The sequence below is a fragment of the Lagenorhynchus albirostris genome, chromosome 19 (genome assembly GCF_949774975.1).
Source record: "Lagenorhynchus albirostris chromosome 19, mLagAlb1.1, whole genome shotgun sequence".
Classification (NCBI taxonomy): domain Eukaryota; kingdom Metazoa; phylum Chordata; class Mammalia; order Artiodactyla; family Delphinidae; genus Lagenorhynchus; species Lagenorhynchus albirostris.
This window is the reverse complement of record NC_083113.1, coordinates 53,431,598-53,453,865: the sequence shown is the minus strand read 5'-3', so window position 1 is coordinate 53,453,865 and position 22,268 is coordinate 53,431,598. Positions and strand designations below refer to the sequence as shown.

The 22,268-nt window shown below is 46.6% G+C and overlaps 1 protein-coding gene across 1 annotated transcript in view; it reads left to right on the top strand.

The window, feature by feature from the left end:
• Positions 1 to 7,957: 7,957 nt before the first annotated feature.
• Positions 7,958 to 22,268, top strand: part of LOC132509181 (polycystin-1-like protein 2) — an 81,941-nt gene continuing 67,630 nt past the window's right edge. The window contains 6 exon segments of the mRNA XM_060129819.1: positions 7,958 to 8,262; positions 8,710 to 8,712; positions 10,769 to 10,926; positions 13,070 to 13,289; positions 18,023 to 18,123; positions 21,073 to 21,232. Of these exon segments, the coding sequence (XP_059985802.1) occupies positions 7,958 to 8,262; positions 8,710 to 8,712; positions 10,769 to 10,926; positions 13,070 to 13,289; positions 18,023 to 18,123; positions 21,073 to 21,232 (947 nt within the window).

Sequence of the window (22,268 nt, the reverse complement as noted above, 5' to 3'; positions counted from 1 at the left end):
TAAAAACAACAGCCTTATTTTGCAATTCTGTATCTTCTACTAACAGAGTTGTAGCCTAAAGTGAGTTAATATTTCCCTTTTGGAGATAATGTTATCATATCTAAATTACTTTGCGGTTTTCCCATTAAGTTAGCTTTTAAATGGTGCCTCTAAGTAGCCGGTGTGATAAGCTGAGCAGGATAATGTGGAAATCTCGGATAGCAGCGTTCAAGGTAACGGGAATAGTGCCAGCAAAGGTGGCAGCTGCCTCCCCGAGGGACAAGCGTTGGTGGCGAGCTCCAGAACACAGGATGTAGGGAGTGGTGGGAGAGCCTCCCCAAGACTCCCGGAGTGAACACTTCACCACTAAACAAAGACCATAAATTATGCCATTAACATTTAAGAGGATTCGTAATTTCCTCCAAGTTCTACTAAACAGCAGAGACTGGTGTCGTATAGGGTATTTCAGACAGAAAAATGGGAAATCATAGCTCCTGACCTCAATGAGCTCAGAGTCTAACAAGGGAGAAAGGAATGCAAATAATAATAATCATCATGCAGAGGTGCTGTGTATTACCATTTATCTAATACGAATTTGCCACACTTGGGAGAATTGACAGGACTGAAATACAGCGGACGCCACGGGTAGGAAAAGAAGCGCCTTCTAACGCCTGAGCTGGAACCGTTCAATTTGCCACCATGTACTTCAGGGCCCAGTCAGTGAAGCTGGACAAAAATTCAATTTAAATAATAACCACTGAGTTATAGTCTGGACGATGTCCTGACATTTCTACCTCCTAAATAATCTTTCACACTGCACCTCTCACCTCCAGTCCCCCAGCTGCTATCCTCACTATTTTTGACCTCTTAGGAGCAGCCTCCTCGTGGGCCCCAGTCCCATCCCTTCCAATCTACCTTCCCTGCTGCCGCCAGGTGATCTGGCTGAAATTCAAAGCTGACCACATCATTCTCCTATTTAAAATCCGGAGATTAGCACAGTGCCCGGCACATAGTAGGTCTCAAGAGATACTGAATGAATGAATGGCACATGGCCTCATTGGGCTACATCGTCATTGTATTAGTTTGCTAGGGCTGCCATGACAAAGTGCCACAAACTTGGCGGCTTAAACGACAGAAATTTATTCTCTCATGGTTTTAGAGGCCAGGCGTCTGAAGCCAAGGTGACAGTAGAGCCATGATCCTTCTGAAGTCTTGAGGGCAGACTCCCCCAGCTTCCCGTACTGCTAACAATCTGTGATGTCCCTTAACTTGCAGCTACATCAATTCAACCTCTGCCTTGGTTGTCATATGGCCTTCTTGCCTCTGTTTCTGTGTGTCGCTCTGTTCAGATCTCCCTCTTCTTATGAGGACACCAGTCATTGTCGTAGGGCTCCCCTTAGCCAGCATGACCTCTTCTTAACTTGACCACATCTTCAAAGGCCTTGTTTCCAAATAAGGTCACATTCACAGGTACCAAGGGTTAGAATTTCAATTTCAATCCTTTTGGAAGTTACAACTGAACCCACAATAGTCATTAAGCAAAACAACTCAAAAGTGGAAACTACAAAGGCTGTAAGTGGATTTATTTTTACATCTAAGTTCTTGTAGTTTCTCTCTTGTTCTCTTTTATATATACATATATATATATATATATTTTTCTTCTTCTGTTTTTCAAGGCTGAAAACTTAAGCAATGCTAAAGTGGAAGTAGATTAAACTGTTACAAGGGCATGGATTAAGCGGCAATTAACTCGTGCAGAGGCTGAGAAGGCTTCAGAGAAACGGTTTATAGTTGAGTTATTCTTGAAAAAGGGTGTAAGTGTGCAAGCGTATGAGAGAAGACATTCTCAGTGGAGAAACAGCATGTGCAAACGTGTGGAGGTGTGGCCTGCCGTGGCAGACCACCCAGGGGGGATAATGTAGGGTTTTGTGGTTTATGTTGGTCCTGGGGTACTGACACGCAATAGGGACTTAACATTCTGGGGCCTCTCCCTGAGAACCCCTTTCTACCAGCTCTTCCCCCACCCCTACCTCCACCTCACCCCTCTCTTCCTGACTAGTCCTTTAAGATCCAGGTTACCAGGCACCCTACAGAAGCAAACAACAAGGCATACATGAGCAAACTTGGAAGCCTCACCTACATACATGTTTAAAAAACCAAGAGAACACAACCCACCATTCCAATGACTCAGGTCATTATCAGTTGCTCAGAGCTGGTCCCCAAGTATAGAACTGAAACCACGAGAAGAGTGTGCAGGTCACGACTCAGCTGTGTGAGCGTGTTTCCCAGAATTTGATCTGGCAGCCTGAGCCTTCAAGTGGGATCAGCAAAATGAACAACAGAGAGATTGTTAATTTGGTTTAAACAGCGTTGAGTCCATAGCAAGAATCACAAAGATGTTCATGCCCTGTGGGCAGGCATCCCAGTCCCAAGGATAGACTTGTCTGAGCTTGGCTCTCCCAGAAGCAGACCCAAAGACAAGCATTCCAGTGCAAATGGTTTATTTGGGTGGTGAACCCAGGAGTGGAGCAGTGAAACAGGGAGGGTAGACATTAACAGTACATTATCAAGGTCATTACCATCTCAGGAAACTGAGGCTCAGTCTGGTGGGAGACTCTGCAGATGGTGTGAACATGCCTTAGAGTAATCTTTAGAGAGCTGGGGGATTGACTGACCCAGCAACTTTGGTCAATAGGGTGAGAGTTTCTTCCGAGAGGCTCAAACTTCCAGGCATTTCCATTCTGTTCCTTGTGTGCAGAGGGAGGCAAAGAGCCATGGGTGCATTTAGAAGACTTACATGGTAAGTGTAGGGTAAGGCGGGGCATTGACAGTGTCTGCTATAACCCTCAAGAGATAACTCAGCCCAGCCTAAAGGGTAAGTGCAAGAAGATGTTCATAGAAGTGTTGACTAGGATAGCAAAAGTGAACAGATCACAGACAGGTGACAAAAATCACATAGAACATCTAGCAAAATGGGAGTGGTGTAATCAATGTCCATTCATTGAAAGGAGACCCAGCCACCACCATGCGGATTTCAACGCCCTTTAGCAACATGGAAAAGGCTTACTATCTAATGCTAAGTGGGAAATGTAGGATGTAATATGAGCTAGTTATAGGTACACTACGATTGTGCCTGGGTAAACATCTGTCTTCAAGAAAAGAAGCATTTGAAGAAACCACAAAGAAACGAGAATGTATTAGGGTGATGGGACCACGCAAATTCTTTTGTCATATTGTCTTTTTGATTGAATGGAAGGCAAATTTCAATATGACTAACGAAAACACCAGTTCATATAGAATTGCACCCCCTCCCAAATAAGCTGCTTGCACTTAAATTCTTGTCTAGGCTTCTGAGGGGACCGAAACTAAAATGGGTCTATTCCCAGGACTGGGATGTCTGGGCCACAGGGCGTGAATAGCTTTATGGTTCTTTTTATGAACTCAGTGCCCTATTTAAACCAAACTTGCTCTCTTTCTGCTATCTTTGGCTGATCCTGCAATGCAGCATTTGGAGGCTTAGGCAGCTGGATCGGATCCTTGGAATCAGGCTCACATGGGTCCAGCCATGTCCTGCTTCCTTTCTTCACATACACAGAGGTTAAGGCACATTGGGAGCTGACAGCACCAAGATGAATTCTGTGCCCAGGAGTCTGCAATTTATCAGAATATAAAGAATGTGGAAATGGAATTCAGCCTGCACATTTGCGTTCCTTATCGAATGTCTCCAAGCATGTTCCACGAGGGACATAAATTAAGCCTTTATCCAGGAGACACATTATCTCTGCATGTGGCCTTCCACATAGTTTTCTAATGAAAGTCATTAGATGCTTGGCCCCTGGAGATAAGAGACCAGTTCTGCCCAGCCTGTGTTCCAGCCTGTGAGTCAGCGATGACATCAAATTCTACCCAGGGCTCTGCCTGGAAAGGCTACTCCAGGGTTCTTGGAAGGGCTTCTGGGAAAGGGAGGGGGGGTCAAGTGTCAGCCCCAGGGACCTGGGAAATGGGGCCAGGCTGGCAAATGCTCATTGAGTCCTACTGTGTGCCAGCCAAGGGATAGACAGAGGTTAAGAGACATTATTCCTTCCCCCCAAGAAATTCACAGAATAAAATAATCCAGATGTCCATCAACAGAAAAAAGAATAAGCAAAATGTGGTCTATCTGTACAATGGGATATTATTCCTCAGTAAAAGGAATGAAGTACGGATACATGCTCCAATATGGATGAAACCTGAAAAAATATGCTAGGCACAAAGGTACACATATTGCATGATTCCATTTGTATGAAGTGTTCAGAACAGTTAAGTCCATAGCGATAGAAGGTCGTAGTTGCCAGGGGCTGGGGGAGAGAGGGGTGGAAGCAAAAAACAAAATAATGGTAACTCAGGTCAGAGCAAGCTAAAAGCTTAAAAACAGACATTAGACAGCTGTGTTCTCTAAAGCCTTTGGCCACCCTGACACAAGAAACGGTTTATCTGACATCTTTTTTGAATGTTCCACAGTCCCACCACATTGCATGGCTCCCTTCTCCAATCTCAAATTATTGATTTCTTAGGAAGACCATCTCTTGTTATAATGGTACAAACCAGGCCCTTGGTGTCATCCCTATCACAACCCAAATGGCCTAATAGGTATTTTTCTAAAGAAAAAGTTCCCAAGAGGAACTCTGGCATTAGTAGTGAAAACAATTTTTCCCACCACTAAAGTATCATAGTAATTTTGGCAAATTTAATTAATCTTGAAAGTTATCATGAACAACAAACATTACTCAGGAAGGCAAACAGAGCTAAGGTGGGGCTATATTACTTCTGAAAAACCCTGAATTGGTACAGCCACTATGGAGAACAGTACGGAGGTTCCTTAAAAAACTACAAATAGAACTACCATATGACCCAGCAATCCTACTACTGGGCATATACCCTGAGAAAACCATAATTCAAAAAGAGTCATGTACCAAAATGTTCATTGCAGCTCTATTTACAATAGCCAGGAGATGGAAGCAACCTAAGTGTCCATCATCCAATGAATGGATAAAGAAGATGTGGCACATACATACAATGGAATATTACTCAGCCATAAGAAGAAACGAAATAGAGTTATTTGTAGTGAGGTGGATGGACCTAGAGTCTGTCATACAGAGTGAAGTAAGCCAGAAAGAGAAAGACAGGGGCTTCCCTGGTGGCGCAGTGGTTGAGAGTCCGCCTGCTGATGCAGGGGACACGGGTTCGTGCCCTGGTCTGGGAAGATCCCACATGCCACGAAGCGGCTGGGCCCGTGGGCCATGGCCGCTGAGCCTGCGCCTCCGGAGCCTCTCCCACAATGGGAGAGGCCACAGCAGTGAGAGGCCCGCATACCGCAAAAAAAAAAAAAAAAAAAAAAGAAAAAAGAAAGAGAAAGACAAATACCATATACTAACACATATGTATGGAATCTAAGAAAAAAAATGTCATGAAGAACCTAGGGGTAAGATGGGAATAAAGACACAAACCTACTAGAGAAGGGACTTGAGGATATGGGGAGGGGGAAGGGTAAGCTGTGACAAAGTGAGAGAGTGGCATGGACATATATACACTACCAAACGTAAAATAGATAGCTAGTGGGAAGCAGCCGCATAGCACAGGGAGATCAGCTCGGTGCTTTGTGACCACCTAGAGGGGTAGGATAGGGAGGGTGGGAGGGAGATGCAAGAGGGAGGAGATATGGGGAAATATGTATATGTATAACTGATTCACTTTGTTATAAAGCAGAAACTAACACAGCATTGTAAAGCAATTATACTCCAATAAAGATGTAAAAAAAAAAAACCTTCATTGAACATTTATTCTATAAACTTTTATGGAGTGCCAAAAAAAAAAGGAATGAAGCATTAATACCTGCTGCAAGTTGGATGAATTTTGAAGACACTATGCTAAAGTGAAAAAAGCCAGTCACAAAAGGCCACAGAAGATTATATGAAATTTCCAGAATAAGCAAATCCCTAGAGACAGAAAGTAGATTAGTGGCTGTCAGAGCTGGGGGAGGGAGGAACGGGGTGTGAATGCTATCAGAATATGGTTTCTTCAGGAGTGATGAAAATGTTCTAAAATTGATTGTGCTGATGGTTGCATAACCTTGTGTATATACTAAAAACTGTTGATATATATTTTAAATGGATGAATTGTATGGAAAGTGAATTATATCTTAATAAAGCTTTTGTTATAAAAAAAGAAAAAAGAAACTCAGAGGAGAGAGGCATATTATTTGAGGCAAGTTCTACAAGGTTCGTTGAGGAAATGCTGTTTGAGCTAACCGGGAATCAGCTTGAGGGTGATCACAGATGGACTAGGGAGAAAGGGGTTCCTGCAAAAGGAAGAGCACAGACAAATGCACAGAGACATGAAGGAAGGTCACCAGCAATGAATTATGATAGGATGAGCTGTGACTTTGAGCTTCTGGGGGAACGATGGGCTCATGAGAATTTATAATTTTTGAACAGGTAATGCATTCACATAGTACAGAATGGAAAAGTCTCAAAAAGGCGGCCAATGAAACAAAAATCTCGCTCCTGTGTCTGTCTCCCACTCACCTAGTCCCCGCTCCCCACACTGGGCAATCACTGTTGCTAGTCTCTTGTATGTCCCTTAAGAGATATATTACACACATATACAAAGAAGTATTCATGTGGGTTGTGTGTAAATGGGATTGGAACCTCATCAATGTCTCATACTTCACTTCTAATATTAGCCAAAATCTTAGAGATCCTCCCGAATTTGTATACAAAGAATATGTTCATGTTTTAGTCGCTATTTAGGATGTACCACCTTTTATTAACCAGTTTTCTTTAAATGGACGTTTAGGTTGTTTCCCATCTTTCCTTCTTACAAAATTCTGTAATAAATAACCATATATATATATATATATATATATATGACATATCACATATGTATGAATTCATCTGTAGGTAAAGTTTCTAGAAGTGGAATTGCTCCATTACAGAGCTTGTACTTTTTAAAATTTTGATAGATATTTGATAGGTAATGTCACACTACCCACAATAGAGGTTGTACCAATTTATACTTGCATCAGCAATTGGTGAGACAGCATGTTTCCCCACATTCTGGGGGTGTGTTTGGAAACATCGTCAGAGATCATTTCATATAGGGCCTTGAATACAAAGCCAGGAGGTTTGAACTTGATCCATTGACCATGGACACCTGTTGGAGGGTTTAGGCAGTAGGTGAGGATGGGCAGTTTGAAGTTTTAAAAGCTTATTTTCATGATGACATCAAATAAATTTTGTAGGAAATTTTTATTCTCAAACAGGCATGAGTGGTAATGTGATGAGTCAGAGAGCAGAAAAAAATCTCCATTAGGATTGAAGCCATGTTGGGGAGAAGGTGATTATCATCTGGGCACAGCGGCCACAGACAATGGGGTTGGATATGAGCTCAACTTGGTTTCTTTACTATCCATAACTCTAGCTTTCCTGCCAGTTTTCTTTTATCGCATACTTCCCACAAGCTGATGGCTCCTCGTGAAACATTTAGCCCTGAAGGTTAATGACATAAAAACCAATAACAAGGAATTTTTATCAGAAGCTAACGGTTCACCCAATGACAAGCAGACAAGTGATACAGCAACTTTATCTTTCTCTACAAGACCTTTCTGCAAATTAATTGGATTTGGAACTGCATGGAACAAAGAGCTGGGGGAAGCAAAAATGCAGACACATTAACAAGATGTGCATTAACAAAAATGCAGACACTTAACAAGATGTGCATTAACAAAAATGCAGACACTTAACAAGATGTGCATTAACAAAAATGCAGACACTTAACAAGATGTGCATTAACAAAAATGCAGACACTTAAACAAGAAGTCAGTCACTATTATGTGATACAACAAGAGAAGGAAAGATGGACGGCAGCCACTTGTGAAGGCATGAGCATATGAAGGACCTGAGAGCCAGGCCCATCCAGATGCTCCAGCCGTTGTTCAAGGATGAGCACCTTGGCCTTGGTACTCTTGGGGCTTGCCCTGGGGTTTAGGGCCATTACGGCTAAGCCAGAGGATGGCAGCTTTTGCTCTAAGAGCCAAGTGGCTTTCAGAGATGCTTGCTATGAATTTGTGCCTCTCGGCCGCACCTTCTATGGTGCCCAGAGCTGGTGTGAGGAGCAAGTAGGCCATTTGGTTTTTATTCATGGTGAAGCCACCCAGCTATTCCTGCAGAAGCACCTCACCCAGGACAGGGAACAGTGGATTGGACTCACATGGAAATTGGCTTGGAATGATACTACAGAAGGTAGGTGCCATGATAATTTTGTTTTATGGGGAGCTTGTGGCTGTGGTTCTCACCATAGTTTCTTACCCAGAACTCCATGGAACAAATTAGTATGTCCCAATTCTCATGGTAAGGGGACCCTCCTTTTTGGTTGTTTTGTGGATCAAATAAAAGAATTCTTGTGCAGTACCTAGCACAGAATCCAGCTTGTAGCTGACATGCTAGAAATGTCCCTTTCTTTGCTTGTGCCTAAGACTAGCTATGGCTTCTTCAGTTCTTGCTAGAACAGTGCCTGGCACCGTCCTGAGTTCTTCACGTCCATTTTCACAGTGAATCCTTATCATAACCGATGAGACAGTTATGATTGTTGTCCCTATTTTACAGATGGGAAAACAGAGTCTCAGGAAATAATGACTAAGCTATTTTCAAAGCACTTCCACATGTCCTTCCCCCACTTGTTATGAGGCTGAAGTGGGTTAAGGGCTTAGCACAGCTCAATTCACATTAGACAGTCTCATGGTAACAGTCGTCCTGGAAACCCTACCTTATCCTTCCCTCGGTGAGGACCCCTTCCTCCAACCCCCGCACGTTCAGGTGAGTCCTCCTCTTTGCACCTGTAGGATCTTGTCCACACATTTAGGAGAGCACTTTTGGCATGACTTCAGTTTTTAGGTGTCTTCTCCCCAGACTATGAGTTCTTCAAGGGAAGGAACCATTATTCTGGCCGGTTTTGTTTTCCCAGTGTTCATACACAACAAAAAATGGATGTCCGTATTTAAGCCTTACCCCTGCCCCATGAGGCAAGCACTGCTACTCTTATTTTATGAATGAGGAAAGTAAGTCCAGAGTGATGAAATGACTTGTTCAAGATGACAGCGTCCTGCTACCTCTCATTGCCCAGTAGAAGCTGCTGGGTTTTATAAATGAGTAGCTTGGTCTGGGCTGAACACCTGTAGAAATATACCAGCGTGGATGGAAATACTTTAATAAAGGAGCAGCCGGAGAAGCTCATTTTAGGAAACTCACAGCCAAGAGATTTGAATTCTAAAATGCATCTTCAGGCAACATCTACTGAATGGTTTCTTGCTATGTAGATGCAGAAATTGTGGATTTCTGTATATCGGACACCCATTCACATGCAGTTAAAGGAGCGTGTCTATTTAAAATCTCCAAGGGATACTGCATGGCTGCTACAGAAAATGGGGTAGATCTGAGTAGGCTGATACGTCCCAACCTCCATCGCTCAGTGTTATTTAAGAAGCAAGGGACTGTCCTGGCTGTGTGCGATATGATGGCATTTATGTAACTAGATTTCAGGCATTCATAAATGTTGATGTATGGATACAATTCATCCTGGAACAATTTTCAAGAAACATAACAATAATGGGAGTAGTCCATAGGTTGAAAGAGGGAAGATGTTTTCACTTTATACCCTTTTGTGTTCTTTGAATTTTTTTAACCATATGTATGGATTTCTTTTCCTTAAAAAAATGGTAAATGTATTTTTGAGGCTTCACAGTAAATAGTTTACAGCCAGTGTTTTCTAGATCTCTGGTGTACCTCTGTATTACACACACACACACACACACACACACACACACACACACACACACACACTTCTTCAACAATCATGTTGCTCTATTCAAGGCTCTGAAGAGTACCAAAATCATGAAAATTGCTTCCACTTTAATTCAGTGCTGCCCAAGTATATTTGACAAGGGTCCCTGCTACTCTCTGGAGTATGTCTTGCCATCCCGAGGCACAGTTCTGTGCTCTTTTTTATTTTATTTTTTAAATTAAAAAAAATTTTTTTAAACCTTAAATTTTTTAAAAAAATTTATTATTATTTTTTTGGCTGCATTGGGTCTTCGCTGCTGCACATGGGCTTTCTCTAGTTGCGGTGAGCGGGGGCTACTCTTTGTTGCGGTGTGCGGGCTTCTCATTGAGGTGGCTTCTCTTGTTATGGAGCACGGGCTCTAGGCGCGCGGGCTTCAGTAGTTGCAGCATGCGGGCTCAGTAGTTGAGGCACGTGAGTCCTAGAGCTCGTGGGCTTCAGCAGTTGTGGCTCACGGGCTTCAGTAGTAGAGGCTTGCAGGCTCTAGAGCACAGGCTCAGTAGTTGTGGTACACAGGCTTAGTTGCTCCGCGGCATGTGGGATCTTCCCGGACCAGGGATTGAACCTGTGTCCCCTGCACTGGCAGGCGGATTCTTAACCACTGTGCCAGCAGGGAAGTCCTGTGCTCTATTTTAAATTGTGGTTACACATTACTAGAAGCATCATCTATTTAATCAAACCTCTTTGTATGGGCTCTTGGGCTTGGCACCCCGGTTTGTAGGCTGAGACCTTATCTTGGAAGATAGTGGCTAGGTGATGCCCCTTCACTGGCATGGGGCAGAGAGGCCTTCAGCCTGTCAGCACTGCCTGAGCACCCACTGCATACAAGGAGTAGAGCTGGGGCAAGCTCTCTGCACACCAGGATCAGAAGGACCCTTCCAAGTCCTGGTGGTCATATTCCTATCCCTGGGCCCAGGATCTGGCTGGACACCTCAAATGTGAGCTACGGGATCTGGCGCCGAGGGCAGGATGCTTCTGTAACCAACCCCTGGGGCTACAATGGGAGAGACCCTTCCTTTGGGTGGTTGCCCTCGGACAACTGCATGCAGGAGTTCGCCTTCATCTGCGAGTTTGGTGAGCTGGCCTGTGCTGTGGGGTCTCCCCCCTTCTTTCTTTCTCTGACTCTCTCTTTGTCTCTATCTCTCTGCATCTCCTTCTGTCTTGTTCTCTCTTTTTCTGTATCTCTCTGTCTCTGTCTCTCTCTCTCTCTCTCTCTCTAAATGCCCACAATCTCCGGCTGTGTGATGCACTGTGTCTCACTTCATCTCTCCAGCTCATGTCCCGCTCTCTCCCTGTCCACTTAACTGCCTACCTGCCCTCTAGTCTCACTTGTCTCTCTGTCTTCCCCTCTCATAGCCCACATTAGAGGGAAGTGCTCAGCCCTATCTTCACTCCCTTTCCAGTCTTCCCATGAAGAGACATGTGGTCCCAGGAGGCTGTTCTCACTCACCCTTGACTCCCGCTCCCTGGTCAGCCTGGCTTTGAGCCCCTCACCCCCGCATCCCACTCCCAACTTCCAAATCCTCCCACGCTCTGCTCTTGTGCCCTTTCCAGCTGCTGCCTGTGGTAGGCCCCTTTTGTGGGCCCTGGGAACCCCTTCCTGGGGACTTTGTGTGCGAGTCCCCGCAGGAGTGGCCTGAGACCCACACTGGGTCCTGCCTGCCATGGGGGGCCTGGTCTTGGAGCTGAGCTGCCTTGTGGTCCCCTGACCCTCAAGCCAGCCTTGACAGAAGGTTCTGGGCTTCCAGACCCAGTCCCCTCCCTGGTTCTAAGTCCCTCACTGGAGACTCTGGTGCCCAGGCCCCAGCCTGGGTTCAGACACTTACGGGACCCCTGCTCTATTTCCCCCACACTCAGCTTTATAGACGCCATGCAAGCTTAACTTTCCTGCCTGGCCGATTCGGAAAAGTCGAAAGCTTTGTGGACCTGTGGTTGTGCAACTTCCTCACTTCTTACCAAAACTCCCCCCCAAACCCCAGCCCCTTCCCCACCCCCACTGCAAGCCTATCTCAGCACCGTCAGCCCCCAGGGTCTTGCAGTCCCTGGCACGAGGTCACACTAGGAAGAGCTAACATACATCCAGCAGGAGTTCCAGGCACTGAGCTGTACATGCCTCTGTGCACTTATTCATCACACAGTAGAAATACCTCCATCATTCTGTCGCAGGCCCATGACAAAGCTAAGAAAAGTGATGCTCAGAAAGAGTAAGTTCCACACAGCTGGGAGGTGACGGAGATGAGACGTGAAGATCAGAGAGAGAGACTGGGAGACACTGTGCTGCTGGCTTTGAAGATGAAGGAAGGGGCAGCCTCTAGAAGCTGGAAAAGGCAAGGGAATAGCTTCTCCCCTAGAGGCTCCAGAAGCAACCAGCCCTGCCCACACCTTGATATTAGCCCAGTAAAGCCCATTTTGAACTTCTGACCATAACTGCAAGAAGATAAATCTGTGCTGTTTAAGCCACTAAGTTTGTGGTCATTTGTTACAGCAGCCATTAGGAAACGAACACAGATTTTGATCTCAACCCCTGCCCTGTGGCGGTCCCACCAGGCAGACAGGCCTGAGTCTGAAGCCAGTGTTTCCTACTTTCTGCTGTGCACATCTGAGCCAGGTCATTCTTTATCAACAAATGTTTACTGAGCATAGACCACATGCCAGGAGCTGGGCTGGAGTGGGGTTTCAGCACAGTGACCCCACAGAGCCCGATGTTACCACAGGGGAGGATAATAGTGCAGCTCATAGGACTGGTATGAAGACTCAATGAAATCACTCATGCATTCAACAAATGCTAGTTTAGCATCTATGATGTGCCAGGCATTATTTTCAGATAAGTCTCAAGGAAGGCACTCGAAACAGGTGGAATGATAATTGCCACTTTTACAGCCCTGACCCTACACATACAGACTCATTTGATCCTCCTAATGACTCTATGGGGTGTGATGTTGACTCCCCCCATAAAGAGGAGGCACAGAGAAGCTGAATAACTTGCAGAAGACCACACAGCCCGAGTGTGGCTGGGCTGGCCCTGACCCTGGGCAGTCTGGCCCCAGAGCCATGCTCATGCCCTCCACATTGTTTCTCACCCCTGCTGAGTCAGCTCCCACTGTGTCCTTGCATCTCACAGTCCTGACCCCTGAGACCCCTCTGCTTCCCATTACCTGGGCACTTGCCCATCTGTGACCACGAGCCCTCCTTAGGTGTCACCTTACCTTTGCCACAGGTGTCGGCCAGAGTCTGGCCTGCGAGAACCTCAATGCCACCATGCACTGTGGCTCAGGGGAGGTGATCCAGATCCAGGGTGCTTTCTATGGGCGCCAGACTCCCCATTATTGCATCCAGGATGCTGGGGACCCCTCAGACCTGGAGGAGGAATGCAACTGGGTCAGCGTCAAGGATGAAGTGGCAGGTAGGGCCCAAGGGCTCTGTAGCTCTGGCTGCAAGTGCAGGGCACTTCCTGGTGTCCTGTGCCCAGCAAAGGGGTCTGGAAGGATTGAAGAATCTTCATATCTGACCTTGGGCTTCCATCATATACGAAAATTAGCCAGTCTGCCCACAGCACCAAGCAGGGGAGTAAGGGGGCCGTGGCTCACCCTTCACCTGACATCAAACCCACCCGACGGGTCAGGTGGACATTTTGCTCCCCACCCCAACTGGGTGCAAAAACATTTCTTTCTTTTTTTTTAGTTTAAATTTTTAAAATTTCGAAATACTTCAAACGCACGTACAAGAATGAAAAAAATTTCAGTGAAATCCTCTGGACCCACTACCCAACTTTGTCAAATCTTAGCATTATGCCATATTTTCTTAACATTTCCTTATTACAGAAATGAATAAAACATTAGATTCGTATCATCTGTCCTGATACATGTTGTACTAGTTTGTTTCACTTATTATGTAACTATATCATAGTTTGTCTTTTCCTCTATTGAGAGATGTGCGGATTGTTGCTTAATCCTTGCTATTGCGAACAGTCCTGAAACAAACAAACGTTCCAGGTGGTATCTCTCCTGTTCTGGATGGTATCTCTCCTTCACGTGGGAGAGTTTCTCTAGGGTCTTATTTTTCTAAATCAGATTAAATCTGCCTCTGAGCCAGGTTTGTCTGGTGACAAGGATTTTTCCTTGGAAAGAAACTTGCACCTCTCCCCGCCATGTCTGACCCACATCACCCCTCCTCCCCTTAGAGCAGGCGTGGGGGAAAGAAATGCCGAAATCAGCCAGTTGGTTCTCTTCATCTCGCCTCCTTGCCCCAGCATTCCTGAGGCTGTGGCCCACCAAGGAGGAAAGGCCCGGAGGACGGGCCAATGGGTGTGCCTCCTTCACAGATGGAGCTCAGTGGGCTATTTCCTTAAAGGCCTAGATGCAAGCTTCCAAACCTTGTAGCCACACCCAGAGGGCACATTGGATGGGAGCCCTGCATCCTTTTGGGGAGGGTTGGAGGAGATCTGGGCAGAGCCCCAGGGGGGCTGTTTGTACCTAAGTGTCACCATCACTCATTCATTCAGTCAGTTTGCTGACAGACGTTTATTGAGCACCAAAATTGTGCCATGCACTATCTTGGGCTCTGTGGATGCAGGGATGAATCAAACACAGTCTGTTCTTCGAAGGGGTCACAGTCTAATGGGGAGACAGAAACAAATACAGGCAATTACCTAGCACTGTGCTCAGTGTCACACAGAAGGGAGAAAAGGTGCTGTTTAGTTACTCATGCAAGACTCATTTTGTACCTGCTGTGTATCAGGTACTGTTCTGCGTGCTGGAGATAGAGCAGTGAACAAAAACAAAGCAAAACGAAACATTCCCTCTCTCTTGGAGATTGTAGTCTAGTGCTGTGGACGCACCTAGTAGGGTACAGATCTCACACGGAGGGGTAGAGCAAACTGGGTCCCAGCAGGAAAACAGAAATCATGCTAGGTCTTCCAACAGAGGGAATTTAATGCAGGGAATTGGTTATCCAATGACTCAGTCACGGAAGTGCTGAGAAGCCGAATAGGGGATGATGATCGAACCCTGATATTAGAGGAGCAGAAAGCCGCGACCACCCCAAAGGGCTGGAGGGACAGCCATGGGGGATGTCACACCAAAACCAGAAGTCAGGGCCACCTGGCAGGTGCTAGAACCATGATCTGCACTGGGGGAGCAATGACCACGGAGGGAGGGACGGGCCCCAGGGAGCTGGAGCTTCAGAGGAGATGTGGTGAGAGAGAGGGCAAAAAGCACCCTGCCCTGTACCTCTTCCCGTCTGGTGCAGGCAGACTTTGAACCCCCAAATTCCCACCCTAGTCCCTGGAACTGCGGGTATGATGAGATGCCATGGCCATGAATATGTTAACTTACGTGGCAAAAGGGTCTTTGTACATGTAATTATGGTTGCTAATCTTAAAATAGGGAGATTATCCTGGATTATCGAAGTGGGTACAATCTAATCACATGAGCCCCTCAAAGCAGAGAATTCTCTCTGGCTAGAAGCATAAGAGAGGGGTGGCAGATGGAGACATCAGTGAGATTCAAGTATGAGACAGATCTGACGCCTCACTGCCAGCTCTGAGAGACAGGGGGTCACATGGGAGGACTGGAGAGAGGTCTCTAAGAGCTTAGGGTGGTCCCAGCTGATAGCCAGCAAGGAAATGGGACCTCAGTCCTACAGTCCCAAGGAACTGAATTCAGCCAACAAGAAGAATGAGACTGGGGCTTCCCTGGTGGCGCAGTGGTTGAGAGTCCGCCTGCCGATGCAGGGGATACGGGTTCGTGCCCCGGTCCGGGAGGATCCCGCATGCCGCGGAGCCGCTGGGCCCGTGAGCCATGGCTGCTGAGCCTGCGCGTCCGGAGCCTGTGCTCCGCAACGGGAGAGGCCACAACAGTGAGAGGCCCGCGTACCGCAAAAAAAAAAAAAAAAAAAAAAAGAAGAATGAGACTGGAAGTAGATTCCTCCCCAGAGCCTCTGTGACACCTTGATTTCAGCCCTGTGATACCCTGAGCAGAGCCCAGCTGAGCCCACCCAGACCTCTGACCTCCAGAAAGGTGAGGTAATAAATGTGCTGTTTTATGCCACTACGTTTTTGTAATTTGTTACAGCAGCCATTGGAAGTTAATACGTCGTCTTCAGTCTTCCATCAGCGCCTGCCAGTGCACAGGGCAGTTTGGGAAATGTAGTTCCCTGCAATTTGGTACCAAGTAGGGTGAGGGTGGATCTGTGGACCAACGGTCAAAGGGCTGGCCACCTTCCCAGAGGAGGTGAGATCTAAGCTGAGACCTGAAGATATGATAGGAGTCACGCAGGAAAAGGACAGCTGGGTGAATGGGGATGGGTGTTCTGGGGAGAGGGAGGAACCCATGCAAGTCCGAGGAAGAGTGTGGTAGGTGCAGGGAACTGCAAAGCACTCAGCATGGGGGGAGGTGAGGCACTAGTGCCTGAGGAACCCAGACCCTAGCCCCAGGATGTTGGGGAAGCACTGGAGGGTTTTGAGCAGGGGATGATCACGGCCAGGTGTATTTTAAAGCTGCCCGCAGGTTGCTGTGAGTCCAAACAAGGGAGGCTGATGCCAGAAACCCAGGTGAGAGAGGCTGGAGGCTGGAGGGCAATGCAGATGGAGAGAAATGGACAGATTCCAGAAACAGAAGGACATACTGACAGGACTTGTCAATGATGGGAGTCCAGGATGACCTGGCATTGAGAGAAGAGGCTGGGGGAGGAGCAGCTGGTGGCAAAGGTGGAGGAGGGAGATTGTCTTCATGTCCTAGGGCAGCCTTACCAAGTACCACAAACTGGGTGGCTTAAAACAACAGAAGCACGTTCTCTTGCAGTCTGGAGGCTGAGTCCAGAATCAAGGTGTCAGCTGGACTTCTCTACCTCCAAAACCTGCAGGGGAGAGCCCTTCCTTTCCTCTTCTAGCATCCGGCATTTGTCGGCAATGCTTGCCCACAAACCCTTGTAGGTGCATCTCTCTAATCTCTGCTTCCAACTTCACATGCCCTGTCTCCGTGTCCAAAGGACACCAGTCATACTGGATTAAGGGCTCACCCTAATGACCTTATCTTAACTTGATTACGTTTGCAAAGACCCTGTTTCCAAATAAGCTCATATTCACAGGTACCAAAGGTTAGGACTTCAAGATACCTTTTAGAGGAGACACACTTCAACCCAAATCAGAGATCAAGACCTCATTTCAGGATATGAGAAGCCTGGAGTGCCCTGTGACGTCCAAGTGGAGATGCTGTGTAGACAAGTGGACATACAGGATAGGAACTCAAGAGAGAGCTAAACAAGAGACATAGATCAAGGAGTCATCGGCCCATGGCTAAAAACCGGGTGAGGGGAGCACAAAACCATAACAGCTGGGGAGGAACCAGGGCCAGGAGAGCATCTGAGGAGGGGGTGGGGCTTGCCTGGCTAAGCAACCAGACAGGAAAAGAGCATTTAAATATTCCACAGCCTGGAGCAAGCATGGGTTTCTAAGATGCGAAAGAGAACAAGGAAAGTGATGCAGTGCAGGGCAGAGCCATAGGATGCTCTCAAGCCAAGAAGGGAACCAGGGCCACAGCATCTGCCTGTCCTTTCTCCAGGCCTCTCTGTAGACATCTATTATGTCTACATGGGCAGAGGGAACGGGTGTTGGGATGACTCTGAGGCTTCTGGCCTGGGGTCTCCACACTCCTCCCTCCTGTGGGCACCTGGTGCCCGTGGCAGACACAGGGTTCCTAATCTTGTGCCCTCTTTGCCAGTTTTCAGGATGTAGGTTTCTACCTTAGACCATCTGAGTAGATGCCACTGGACCAGTGGTTCTCAAAGTGGGGTCCCTGGGCCAGCAGCATCGACATCACCTGGAAGCTTGTTAGAAAAGCAAATTCTCAAGCTGCCTCCAAATCTACTGAATCAGAATCAGGGTCTGGAAATTTTTGTCTTCACAAGCCCTCCAGGGGATTCTGGTATTCTGAAGTTTGGGAACCATTGTGCTGGACCCTGAGACATTTGAGGGCAGGAATCCTACTTGTTTCTCCCCCAGCACCGGACTCAGTGCCCGGTCTTCAGTAGATACCAACAGGTACTTGTTGGGGGGATGGTGGGTGAATGAACGAACTCAAGGTCACTCATCTCTGTCTGACCCTATCCTTTAATGTCCTTCACACGGTTTCTGCTTCCGCTGGGATGTGGGTGCCTCCCAGGCCAGTGCCAGGGGGCTGCAGGCCTGCCAGGTGGCAGCAAATGGGACCTACTTTGGAGACCTGTGCCCCACCTGGGGCAGTAACCTGTGGGTGCAGTACCACTGCCAGGAAGGTGAGTCCCCAACTTGCCTGGGTGTGGGAATTCCCTTCTTATCTGTAGCCCTCCTTGGAGCAGAGGGTGCAGCTCTCCATGGGGGTGGATCTGCTCAGTACTGAGAGACCTCCTCACCCAAAACTGCTGCCCTGTGGCTTGCCCTCCCTACCTGGCTTAGCTGCAGGGTAAAGCATTTGAGGTTCAGTTGCAAAACAAGCCATCAAGCCAGAAGTTGAAAAACAACTGTTTTAACCCCAGGACACTTCAAATTAAATTTCATGGGGTGACCCAATAAACACAACAGACAAAACCAAGATTACTTGATTGGAAGGACTCCCACGTGCCACACGCACTCAACCACCACCCTCCCTGTAGACTGCCATTTTAGAATGCACAGCAACTTTTACAAATCTAAAAAACCATAAAAATAACCCATATTACCAGAATTTATAAAAGTTTTATAAATCAAGAAGGAAGAATCCCTCCCTTCAATTCAACAATTCTACTCCTCATAAAGAAACTACTCAATTGTTTAGAATAAATTCTTCCCTGCCTTCCATGTCATACATAGACATGGCTGTGTATGAATGTATAGATGTATATGTCTACAACTCAATTTTTTTCACTTAATAATATATCCTGGACATCTCTCCAAGTCACTACCTTATTCTTTTAATGACTGCATAGTATCCCATCATAAGATTATGTCAAAATTTATTTAACCTGTTCCCATCTTTTTTAAAATTAATTAATTTATTTATTTTTGGCTGCTTTGGTTCTTTGTTGCTGCACGCAGGCTTTCTCTAGTTGTGGTGAGCGGGGGCCACTCTTCATTGCGGTGCGCGGGCTTCTCATTACGGTGGCTCCTCTTGTTGTGGAGCACGGGCTCCAGGCGCGCGGGCTTCAGTAGTTGCAGCACGTGGGCTCAGTAGTTGTGGCGCACGGGCTTAGTTCCTCTGCGGCATGTGGGATCTTCCCAGACCAGGGATCGAACCCGTGTCCCCTGCATTGGCAGGCGGATTTGTAACCACTGTTCCACCAGGGAAGTCCAACCTGTTCCCCTCTTGATGGACATTTTGGTTGCTTCTGAGTTTTTGTTGTTATGGATCACTCTGCAGTGCTCTCTTGTGCATTCTTGTGCATATATCTTGACATACGCCTGGGATTATTTTTAGAGGAGAGATCCCTAGTAGCGGAAATGCTGGGTCACAGGGTACGCACATTTTAAATGTTAGTAGACATTGCCACATTACCCTCCAAGATGGCTGTATCGAGTTCATTCCTATTACAGTGTGAGTGCAAATTTCCCCTCAAGCTGGGACACCACATTATGCCATTGTCCAACCAATTAATCGGTCAGAACGGCAAATTCTACCGAGTCCGTGAGTAATGGTTCAAGGAGCTCTGAAGGGGAAAGATGAGTCAGAGAAGGTTGGGGTCCCCAGGGGCCACCCAGGAGAGCGGGGTCCTTGGGGACAGGAGGAAGAGGGCTGCACGGAGGAGAGGGTTCAGGAAGGGGGGGTGGCACTCGTTTGCAGAACACACTTGGGTGGAGTAAGAGTGAGCAGGGTGTCTTGTTCTCTTTTCTGGGAAGGGAGACCACATGGTTTGGCAGCACTTTCCGTTTGGTGGTTTCGCTCCTGGACAAAGGGCGCCCTTGGACATCTGCCAGTTGCAGGCTTGCTGTCATCAGACAGACGGGTAGCTTAGGGGTAGGGGGGTGAGTTGGGTCTGGCTACCACATGGACCAGATTTTCTGTCCTGACTTTGATTTCAAATATCTTGTCCCTCGTGAATCGGTGGGCTCTGATCACCGTCAGTTTTTGGTTTCTGAAGGGAAGGATTTCATCCAGCAGTATCCCCTGCCCCCCAGCTCCTGCCTCTGTGCCTAGAAGGGCCTGCTGCATCCTGAGTTTCCTTGGATGATCACGAACCCGTACCAATCAGGACCACGGTGGCTTTCTGACCAGCTCAAGAAAGTCCTTTTCATTTGCATTCAGCTTCTTACATATTTTCCCTTCTCATTTAAGTCAGAAACCAGAAGACTGTGCTGCACCAATCAGCCCATGGCTGGGTGAACCGCCACAAATTCTACCCCTCACCCCATCCTCCAGGCCAACTTGTGAAACTCAAATTTGTAAAATTTAATGTGCACTAAATTGCTAATGATGATTCATCAGCCACCCTAGCCAAGGAGATTTTCCTAAAGGTGCTTTGCCTTTTGCCTTTTTAATCATTATAAAATACACTTAGACAATCAATGGATCCTGGTTAAATAAATTAGGGTACATTGTGCAGCTATTAAAGAGTATAGGGCAGCTCTAACTGAATTCATATAGAACAATCTCCAAAATATTCTAAGTGAAAAAAATGGAAGGTGCCAAATAGCGAACAGAGCACCATTTGTATAAATAGAAAAGTATGTACATGCTTGTGAGTGTGTAGGTATCTCTGGAAAGAGACCCAGGAGACTGGTAACAATGGCTGCCTCTGGGGAGCAGAACTGGGGGACTGAGGGGTAGCAGTCGGGGAGGGCTTTCTTTTCACTGTAGACCCTTTTGTACACTTCAAATTCTGTATCTGGGTCATGTATTACCTAGGAATGAAAAAATTCAAAAGAACTTTAAAAAGTAAAAATTTTAAAACTTTAAAAGCCCCACTAAAGATAAAGGTCAGGTAGACAGAAGTAAGTAGGTTTTAAACAGAAACATCTGCTTTGCAATGGCAAATGGTATTTTGAGTTTTGATGTGCAGGCCTGAAGCTGATGGTGTGCAATGAGAGTTTCATCTTTTTTTTTTTTTTTTTTTTTGCGATACACGGGCCTCCCACTGCTGTGGCCTCTTCTGTTGCAGAGCACAGGCTCCGGACGCACAGGCTCAGCGGCCATGGCTCACGGACCCAGCCGCTCCGTGGCATGTGGAATCCTCCCAGACCGGGGCACAAACCCATGTCCCCTGCATCGGCAGGTGGACTCTCAACCACTGCGCCACCAGGGAAGCCCGAGAGTTTCATCTTTGACAATGTCACCATCTCCCTTACATGGCTCCTCTGTCCCTACATTGGAAACCTGTCCTGTATAATTAATATGGGGGATGGCCACACTTTCGATCCCTACTACCCCACAAGGTAAGAGGAATTTCTGAGCCTTGAGTAAAAATGTATCAGTCAGTTTCTGCTGCATAACAAAACACCACAAAACTTAGTGACTTACAATAATAGTTATAATTTTTCATGGTTCTTTGGATCAGCTAGGTGTCTTTTCTTGTCTGGACTAGCTCAGCTGGATGGCCTAGGAAGGCCTCATTCTTTTGTCTGGCAGTTAGCTGGATGTCAGCTAGTGGCATGTGTCACTCATCACCCAACAGGCTAGCCTAGGCTCATCTGCATGGTGGCAGAAGAGTTTCCAGCAGGGAGTGAAAGCAAGGCCCAATGTGTAAGCATTTTTCAAATCACTACTTGTGTCACATTTTCTAATGTCCCATTGACCAGAGCAAGTTCCATGGCCAAGCCCACACTGAACAGGTGGAGAAATAGTCTCCACCTGTTGGTGGAAGGAGAGGCAGAGTCACAGTACAAAGGGGCATACATACGGGAATGGGAGGAATGGTGCTCACAGGTTTTCTCAGTGGAGAAGGTCACTCAAACAGTCATGGAGAGCTGGGTCCTTTTAGCTCGGCTCTGCGGAATCTCCTGAGTCACTGTCCAAGGAGTCAGTAACAGGGTGAAGAAGATGCTCACCTGCGTGTACGAATGTTTTTTGTTGATAAGGATAATAAAAATAATAGTAGCAATATTAATAACAGTCCAGCTAAGCAGCTTTCACACCCAATCTCACTTAATCCTCACAACAACCCCATGAGCAGGAGCTACTCTGTCCTGAATAACAGCCACTCACCATATGAGCTACTGGGCCCTTGGAATACAGCTGCTCTCAACTGAGATGTGCTGTAAATGTAAATGCACGTGGGATATTGAAGATGTAGCTCCCTTCCCATGAAAGAATGTAAAATATCTCACTAAGTGATGTTTTGATACTGATTACACATTGAAATGATAGTATTTTGGATCTATTGGGGTTAAGGAAATAAATTTTCTAAATTAATTTCACCTGCTCCTTCTCACTTTTTTCAGTGTGACCATTAGAAAGTTTACAATGACACAC